This window comes from Eucalyptus grandis, chromosome 3 (genome assembly GCF_016545825.1).
Source record: "Eucalyptus grandis isolate ANBG69807.140 chromosome 3, ASM1654582v1, whole genome shotgun sequence".
Lineage (NCBI taxonomy): Eukaryota > Viridiplantae > Streptophyta > Magnoliopsida > Myrtales > Myrtaceae > Eucalyptus > Eucalyptus grandis.
Genome location: NC_052614.1, coordinates 56,831,818 through 56,841,661, shown reverse-complemented (window position 1 = coordinate 56,841,661; position 9,844 = coordinate 56,831,818). Strand labels below are relative to the sequence as shown.

The window sequence follows — 9,844 nt, the reverse complement described above, 5'->3', positions numbered from 1 at the left end:
CCAAATTAATAGGCTTTGCTCCGCCGTTGAAAGTAGGAGTGCTGATGCTGTTGCATCTCGAGGAAATGAAGGATTCGGTCCTTACAAGGACCTCATATCTATGTTGGATGCCATCCCGGAGATGTGCAAGATGAAAAATTGTACTTTTTTGCAATCAAACATTTTAAGGAAAAGATAGACAATAGGCAGGTCTTCATGAGCTTGAATACCGATGCCCTGAGGGTGAAGTATCTCAAGCTTGAGATGGAAGAACTTAATCATAACTAAGATGTTGTCATAGTTTCTTATTTGAATTCTTGAATATGCTATTTTATTTTTATATGCAAACTCTATTTAAATTATGTATGGACCTAATTTATATTAATGTTTTTAATGTGAGAATTGTTTTTAATTGGGGTTCTCTTTTTATGTGGTTGAGTTTGCATATATATGTTGATTGATACTATTATTTTTCTTAATGGATTGTCGAGATTATTCATTGTTTTTCTTATTCTAACTCTATATTTTGTTATGTTAGGCAATTATGGATCATTCTCAAGAAAAGGAAAATCGTGAACAAGAGGAAGATGAATTCATGGATTTGCTTTCAATTGCTAGTGTTACAATTGCTTATCAAGCAACGTGCCTTTGCAAACAACCTTCTATGACCTCATCATATACAGGTCATGCATGGATAAGAGAGTTGATGGCTGAAGATACTAATCCAATAAGAAGCTATAATATGTTTAGAATGCATAGGGATGTATTTAATAATTTAACACGTGAATTAGTAACATGCTATGGCCTTAAAGGATCTAGGAATACTAATGTTGTAAAAATGGTTGGAATGTTTCTTTATATGTTGAGACATGGCATAGGTAACATGGTAGCACAAGAACGTTTTCAATGCTCTGGGGAAACCATAAGTAGGCACTTTAGTTTAGTTTTAAATAAAGTATGCAATATGGGAAAAGATTTGATCCAACCAATTGATCGATAATTTCGGGAAGTTCCAGAGAAGATTAAGAAAGATCGACGATTTTATCCATATTTTAAGGTAAGTTACGATTGTACAATAAAAACAAAAAACTAAATTTAAATTATATAATATTTGCATTATTTGTTTTAGGATTGTATTGGAGCTATGGATGGTACACATATCCCAGCAATGGTACCGGTGTATGATCAAATTCGCTTTATTGGTCGAAAAGGAAAGACTACTCAAAATGTGTTGGCCATATGTAATTTTAATATGGAATTCATTTACGTTTGTGCTGGTTGGGAGGGACAAGCTCATGATACTCGTGTCTTCTATGGTGCCATTGGAAGACGTGATGCACAATTTCCCCATACACCTCCAGGTTGGTTAATTAATGGTTTATGTACATATATATATATTTACGTGGCATATGTTAATTAAATTTATATGACATTTGTGTAAGTAAATATTATTTAGTAGATGCTGGATATCCAAATCTCATGGGTTATTTTGGGCCATATAAAGAAGTTAGATATCATTTGCCAGAATTTTGACAGGGTCCTACACCTACAGGTCATCGAGAAGTGTTCAACCATGCACATTCCTCACTTCGCTCAGCAATTGAACGAGCCTTTGGCGTATTAAAAATGAAGTGGAAGATTTTAACTACCATGCTAAGTTATCCTTATGAAAAACAAGTGCAAATTGTTATAGCTACAATGGCTTTGCACAATTTTATAAGAAAAAATGCCGTAACTGATACGGATTTTGAAACAGTAGATTTGGATCCCGAGTATGGATATTCTGTTGACCATGATGTTGTAAATGATGGGATAAGTGCTTCAAATGATAATGCATTCCCTGACATGGCATGTTTACGTGATGAAATAGCTATGAATTTAATAAATAGTTAAGGACGTTTGTAATATTTAGACTTGATAAATAGTTAAGGACGTTTGTAATATTTAACGATAATTTATCTCTTTCTTTTGGACATGTGTTGTTATGTTATTGTAATGAGATTGCTCTATTTTTAATTGAGTTTGATGTGATTTTTTTATTTAAAATTTTAGTAATACGTCTTTTATACATTACTCTCAACTTGAAAAAATATATAAAAGTTAAGGTCATTGATTTTTAATTTTGATTTTTAATAAATTAAAGTTGCAAATTTTTAAAATTAGCACATGAAAAGACTTTCCAAATGTATGTGTTTACCAAACAGCATTTTCCCAAGTTGCACCTCAAAGCATCTTTTTAATTTTAGTTTACCAAACAGCATTTGCATTTCGCCAAACCCCTTTAGGCTAAAGGCCTTTGCATTTTCTTAAAGACATTCCCCCAAAGCCGAACCAAACGGGCCCAAATCTATAGAGGTGAAATCGGCAGAACTTGCACAGCACAAGCGTTGATTGAAATCCTAGAGTGTATTTCCTCAAAAATTGCCTCGAGCAGACCAAAAAGAGAGATACACATACACTCTGACTTTAGTACGCTGGTGATTCTCTCTTTAGACGCCGGCCCGTTTGGTTCGGCTTTTAGGGAATGTATTTGTAAAAATGCAAATACCTTTGGGTGAAGAGGGTTTTTCAAAATGCAAATAGCGTTTGGTGAATTGTAATTCTAAAGTGTATTGAGAAACAATTTTGGCCAAAATACGTATGATAAAATTTCCATTTGTAAATGACCTTTATTAAATTAAAAAAACAAATTTTTTGTTTTTTGAGGTCTAGCCACCAGACCGCTGGATTTAGCTACCGAATTTGGCTGCCAGATGCCGTCACCTGAGGTCGCCCACCTCGGGCGAGGCCGCTTGAGGTTGCGCGACCCGAGGTGATGGCCACTTGAGTCGTGTCGCCTGTCAAGCCCGGTGACCGTCGCCTGTCAAGCCGGCGATCGTCGCTGTCAAGCCGGCGATCGTCGCCTGTGGTTGTAGGACCTCGGGTGGCCACTTATCGCGCGATTCAGGCCATCAGTCACCTGGGTCGCTCGACCCAAGCGTCGCCGAAGGTCTAGTGATGATCGCCGGGGTCAGGCGACCCTCAGGCAACGGTCGCCGGTGCGCGTGACCCGTTGACCGGCGGTCGCTGGCCTCCAATAAGCTCCCGTGCGATGGTTTTAGAAAGATGAACAGTACCGGAGACTTGCATTCTCAAGATGCAACTTTCCAAAGCACTTCCAGAGCTATATTAGGCTAAGAGCCATTTGGAGGTGCAATTACATCTTGCCAAAGTCGCCCAAAAAATTGAACCAAACACGTTTGCATTTGGCCAAGGGACTTTAGAGTCCCAAAGCTCCTTCTAAATGCCGAACCAAACGGGGCATAAGTTGGGAGATACAGCCTCTAGTGGACCAGGCCAAGCGCAAACTGGAAGACGCTTTGGGTATTATTTTAGCCCATTGCAATCGAGATGCGAACAAGGTCGCTGACTGGTTAGCCAAAGCCCAACGAATGGGATGCCTTCTTCGGAATTGGGTTAATAGTCTCCCGTTTGCTCTTTTGGATTTATTGTGTGCTGATGCTATAGATGTTTGTACTTAAAATCTTTCTCTATAATACATCTCGATTTGTTGTTAAAAAAAAATTAAAATGGGAAAAAAATGTCAAGAACATTAAAAAAATCGCATGATTGGAGCATTAGAGTGAGGGGGTTCACTGTAAATAAAATTTATTCATGAATAATGCTAATTTTGAATGTAATTCGCCTCTCCTTTATGAGATTCTTTGGAGCATACCAACTTTATCTTTGATTGTCCATCCGTACAATGGCTCGTAGCATCGTTCCATATCCGCACCAGTCATCTAGTTTTCTCAAATAATAATTTCATGCTAAAAAGATCAAATAAATGATAAAAAAAATTAAATAATATATTTTTTATTATCAATAATATATTTTTCATGAAAGATGAAAATATTCTTGGTTCATTCATTTTTATAAGTGATACAAAAAATTATCTTTAAAAAATATTTTTAAATTATTCATTTTTCGTAATATAAATAAAATTTAAAATCTAAAATTAAAAGAAGACAAATTTCACTACCAACCCGATAATGAGACGTGGCAAGCACCTGCTCGAATGAGCGGTGAGATTCCCTTTCGTCAGCTTCTTGGCATCGTGGGCAATACCAAATCCAAAGCTCCATTGCTCGCATTCAAGAATTCGATGATCTCATCCAGTTACTCCGACCTGTGGCTGAGCTCACCCGCCTGGGCTCTCAGCACAGAGTTCTCAGCCTAAATGCTCAAGTAATGCTGTGCCTGTGCGGTGATGTTGACGTTGGTCCTGATCCGGTGTTTTCTCCTTGTTCAGCTGGGCGACCTGATCCGGCAGATTGTCCAGGTGCTCCTGCTTCCTCATCCGGACTCGTGGTTCTAGATCATCCTCTTTCCCTTCCTCTGGTCCCTCACGATCTGCGAGTCCTCCCCGGAGGCCAAGTTCTGAACCAGGGATGACCCCTGAAGATGTCCCGCTAGGAGATGCCATTTATGCAGATACAAACTACGCAGTTCTGTGAAATTCTTGTGCTTTGTGCAGAGAATTCTCTCCTTTTCAGAGCAATTAATTGGGGAGAATATGAAATTAGATCAACACCCCATATGGTACTTAGCTTCAGATTTATTCGGATGGGGTAGCTATCACATACATTAGCAGGAATTGAGGGTTAAATGACGAGACATGGTTGAGCCCGTAGAGGAAGACGACTGAGAAGGATTAAAAAAGGTGGGTGCGCTTGAATCAAGAGGAAATTGGGTACGCACAGAGAAGGATTTCACAGGGAATTGGAGACATGGATCTCAGACATCAAAAAGAGGGTGATGAGAATGAAGATGGATCACTTGAAAATAAAAACTAATGAATTGGGGGAATTGAAGGGTCGTTCATGTGGATCAGGGGGTTCAAGAACTCAAAACCAAATTCAGGACTAACAGAGGGCTTTGAGAAGTTTACCTACCAAAGCAATTTCTCAAGCAAAGACAAGAAAGGGGCAAAAAGAAAAGGAACAAACGAAACAGAGAAGGAGAAGAAAGTGGCAACAATTTCGTAATATATGACCAAGGAGACAGTAGATACGGCGCGACTTCCCCTTCCCAACAGACCCCTAAATTCATCAATGTTTCATTCTTTACCGTATCCTCTCTTCTTACTTACACTCATTCTTTTGCTCACCTCACATGACTGAGCAAGCATTTGGGTTCTCATTCAAGGGCATGGAATAATCTGCATATCCGAAATATGTATGCGGGGGCGGGGTAGGTGGATAGGACCTGCCATAAGGTGTAGGTAAGACGGGTTCATAGGGTTCATAGGGTTGCGTTCGCTCCCCATTCACACACTGACCATAGCCGCATGCCCCCTGAAACTCCATCCTCTGGCCTTCCACTTTCCCCCATCCGCCGATAATCTCTGCCGCCTTGTGGCAGCCGCTGCCTTCTTTGTCCTTGGCCTCTCCGCCCTCTTCCTCTTTTTTCGGCAGGACGATTTTGACCTCCCTCTTCATCTTGTCCCTCAAGTTCTCGGCCAGTGCCTTGGCGTCCATGACCACCCCCTTCACCGTGGCCATATCCCAGTTCCTGTTGATGGCCACGTTGAGGACTCCTGCTCAGCGTCGCAGTTCCAAGAGTTTTAACAGAAGTACCATCAGGATCACCCACACAACATAACGACCTTGGACGAGAAAAAGAAAAGAGAAACTGGGCATAATGCCACAAATGAAAAACGAAATAGATGACCTTCTGTTTGTGTGATTATCTCGTGAATCTTCCGGATGCATTGCTCGCAGTTTGTACATTAGGACATGTTCATATTCATGGACACGTGCATTCATTCTAAACCGTCAAAAGGAATTAAACAAACGCAGCAAGCAAACAAACAAGAGTGTCAATGAAAATTGGAAAAGCGTTGCTGCGCCAGAAAATTTTTGGGTGGGGCGATTGTGAGGTAATCTGTAAGTTTTCACAAGTGTGCGACAGTGCCAAAGTTCAAGAGGGCAATTATTGCAAGACATTATGAAATCAAAATAAACACAGATTATATTACAAAATATCCAACACTAAATTATATAAATAGAAATAAATTTAAAATTACCATTTAATGTACTTTTATTCGTGTATTTATTGAAATTTATACAAAATAACATCCCAAATTAAAAATAAAAAAAAAAACATGTTGAGGAACACTAATGTATTTAAAATTATTTAAAGACCATCTCTAATAGGATTTTTTTTTTTCATTTGATTAGAAAATACATTGTATTTAAAATTATTTAAAGATCATCTCAATATAGATTATCGTTGTTTGATTAAAAATATAATTTCATCCATGTTAATTTCAGAATAATATTTAGCTTTTTACAGTTTATGTTGTTTGACCAACTCATAGCATCAAAGTGGAATGAGAACAAATCTATTTTCAAACTCGCGCTTCATGCATGTCTATTTTCTATTGATGAAGAAGATGCCGTACCTCATTTGACCTATCCAGAGGAATCACCTCTTTATAACGCTTCAAAGAGTTTCCAAATGGGTAGCTCGAAGCAAAATCTTTGATAAAGTCTCCACATTCCTGTATATCGACGTGGCAATCATCTGCTATATTTGTGCAAGATGCATCGATCAAATTTTCCAATGACATGCACTGTCTGACCTTCAAGTATTTTAGAGACTTTAGCTCGTTTAGGCCACCTACTCTTCTCAAAGATTCGCACCGTAAAACGGACAAGGATTCTAATGATTTCAAAAGACCCACAACTTCTATCACAACTAGCTCCGGACAACATGCCACACATACTTGCCGTAGCTTCCTTAATTCCAGTGGAATAAGTAATTGCTGAAGTAGTTTGCAATCATGAACAATTAAGTTCTCCAGTTGTGGAAGTCCGTCGAGAGGAATTTTTTCCACTTCACCAGAGCAAAACTCTAAAGTTGACAAGTAGCTCAAAATCAAGCAGGAGGGAAATAACTCTGCTCGCCTGATGCTAAAGAATCTAATGATCAAATTCAGCAGAGAGGAGGGAAGCTCCTCGAGGGTTTCTATGGCTAGATGAGAAAAAGTAAGCTCTTCCAGATGAGAAAGAGAAGCTAACTTTGAAGGTATAGGAAAATTTAGCAGATTTAAATTTAATATTTTCAACCTAGATAACCTCCCAATTCACGATAAGTTGCATCCTGTGGTTAGGTTTGATTTACCTGTAATACGAGAGCCATCACTTAGTAGTAGTTCAACCAAATTAGTAAGGTTCGATAGATTGAGAACTGAGAGTAGTGATTTAGACTCAAGAAGTAGACAAGTCAAACTTGTGGGAAGTTTTGGCAATTCTTTAATCACATGACAACCTCTTAAGTTTAGTGTTTGGAGGTGATGAAGCATGTGTATTGTCCTTGGAATTCCGACTATATGGGTGCCCTCTAAATTTAGGATTCTTAAAAATGATAGTTCTCCCATTGTAGGAATTTCACCTTCCATTTCATCATGCCCAGAGAGATCCAACTCTTTAAGTTTTTCCAACATGCTAATGCCACTAGGTAACTGCCAAACATGATGCTCTTGAGATGGTAATCCATCTTTTGAAAAACACAATACGCGTAATAATATTAACTTTTCAATGGAGTTTGGAAGTTTGGCAATGCCTGTATGTGATAAGTCTAACTCTATCAATGAGGTTAAATTTCCAAGTGAGTTTGGAAGTTCTCTCAACCTGGAACAACCCCGCAATGAAAAGTGCTCAAGCTTCGCTAGTGCCCACACTTTTTCAGGCAAACTTGTAAGATCTTTGCAGTTTTCAATCTTTAACTCTATCAACAACTGTAGACCTCCAATGAAGCTTCCAATTTTCTTTAGCTTATAGCAATGGGCAAGAGTCAACCTCTCTAGTTCCAAGCATTTAGACAAGTTTGGAATTCTCGTTATGTGATAACACCAAGTAAGAGATAGAACTTTCAACTTTTGTGCCATCTGTAAAAATGGATGGCATGTCAAGTGAAGAACCATGTTATAGTACACACTAGGAATATTAGACTAGAATTGAAAAATAGTATTTACCTTGATCAAGTCCCATGCTTTTGAATTATCCGTGAAGCCACTTGTGTCCAATTTAAATACAAGAAGACGAGCCAAATATAGATTCTTCGCCATGAAATCCTTGCAAGGAGAATGCCAAGAAATCCATCTCAAATTTGAGTGACACTTTGCAAAGTCTCCAGCAAAAGTTCCATTTCGTAACTTGAGGAATCTTAATTTTTGTAACCCTTCCAACTCCTCATTTGTAATCTCTATGGAATAACGCGGTGCACCTATTTCCAGTGCTTCCACCTTGTCCTTCTTCTGCAAGTGAAATTTTGCAATGATGTGAAGAAGTTCGTTAACCTCCAACCACTATGTTTTACAAATCGAACGGGCAGGAAAAAGCACAAATAAAAGATCCTAAACAAGAAAGGAATTCTTAATGCCAAGGTATACAAATTCAATTTGAAAATGGGATGTTTCTCACTTACCTTTTTGGTCTTTACAATTTCAAGAGCCTCTTTTGCAATCCACAGCCTGCTTTGCTTTCTAAGGTCACTTGGACTTTCTTGATGAACAAGTTGCCTTCCCAGTTGAATTAATTGATCATGAATCCAAAACTTATCATTGTCTAATATCTTTATTAAGCACCTATTAATAAGGACATCAATTCCACTTTGGGGATATAATTTACAATCAGCCCACATGTAAATTGCATCGTTCTTATTCTCATTGGAAAAGAAGCATGCTATATCAAGAAAAATTTGTTGCTGATATTCTTCTAGACCATCATAGCTAATCCTCAATTTCTCTTGAATCTCTTTCTCAGGTACCTTTCTTAATCTAGCCAACATCTCTTCCCAAAATGCTTTATTTTTTCTCTTAAGAAGTGAACCAACCACTTCAATTGCCAAAGGAAGCCCTCCCATAAGTGAGACAATATTACTTGAAAGCTCCCAATAATCATCCCGGGGACAATAGGTACTAAAGGCATGCCGACAAAAAAGCTCAAGTGCAAGATTTTTTTTCATCTTTGGCATCTCATACGGTTGAAGTTTACCTTCAAATTCATCCGCTTGCAAAATAGCTTTGTCTCTCGTGGTAATGATTATCCTAGATCCTGAACATAACGAATAATTTTCTGTTAGGTTCTTAATGAGCTCTTTACTGTCAACATCATCCAGAACCACAAGGACCTTATTATAGCAGAGTGTTTCTCCAAGCCTCTGCAATCCTTTTTCTTTGTCGTCGACTTTATCTAAAAATCCAGAACCAATAATGTCAGATAGTAATTTTTTCTGCAACTGAACTATGCCATCCTTGGTCAACAAGCTTTCCCGAACGTTCTCAAGGAAGCTACAACGCCTTCCAAAGTGGGAAGATAGTTTATTATAGATGTATTTGGCAAAAGTTGTTTTTCCGATACCGCCCATCCCGTAAATTCCAATATACCGCACATCGAGATGGTTGACATCTAATAATTCTGCAAAGTCTTTTTCTTGATCAACAAGGCCAACTAAATGTTCGGTCACTGATCTTTGTTTTATCTTCAACTTCTCCAAAATCTCTTTAACAACGAATTTGACAATTTCTGCTTGGCTGCCACAAAACCAAAGCGCTGTCAAGTCGACTATATCGATTTCATACGCACTTATCACAGGGGGGATTGTCAAAATTTGAACTTGAAAAGATTGAAGCACATCACAAACGATATTTTAATACGCCATATGATTAGTATAGGCTAATCTAGTAGAATTCACTAATAAGGTTATATATATATGATTATAGAAATTTTGGCAAACTATAGTATCGGTTTACACGATTACCAATTTACCAAAGTGGCTACTATGTCGTGCATAAGCAAAATATCGACATTTATAGCTA

The 9,844-nt window shown here is 38.2% G+C and overlaps 2 protein-coding genes across 2 annotated transcripts; both read right to left on the bottom strand.

Annotated features, from left to right (window-relative positions):
• Window positions 1-4,199: 4,199 nt before the first annotated feature.
• Window positions 4,200-5,735, bottom strand: LOC120291482. Its single transcript, XM_039308910.1, has 2 exons — window positions 5,692-5,735; window positions 4,200-5,557 (listed from the first exon to the last, which is right to left on the bottom strand). The coding sequence occupies exon 2, from the start codon at window positions 5,520-5,522 to the stop codon at window positions 5,130-5,132; it is 393 nt and encodes a 130-aa protein (XP_039164844.1). The 5' UTR covers window positions 5,523-5,557; window positions 5,692-5,735; the 3' UTR covers window positions 4,200-5,129.
• A 1,407-nt stretch (window positions 5,736-7,142) lies between these two features.
• LOC120291982 (disease resistance protein RUN1-like) lies at window positions 7,143-9,393 on the bottom strand. The gene is made up of 4 exons (XM_039309819.1): window positions 8,452-9,393; window positions 8,000-8,332; window positions 7,656-7,912; window positions 7,143-7,146 (listed from the first exon to the last, which is right to left on the bottom strand). The coding sequence occupies exons 1-4, from the start codon at window positions 9,391-9,393 to the stop codon at window positions 7,143-7,145; spliced, it is 1,536 nt and encodes a 511-aa protein (XP_039165753.1).
• Between the last annotated feature and the right edge of the window lie 451 nt (window positions 9,394-9,844).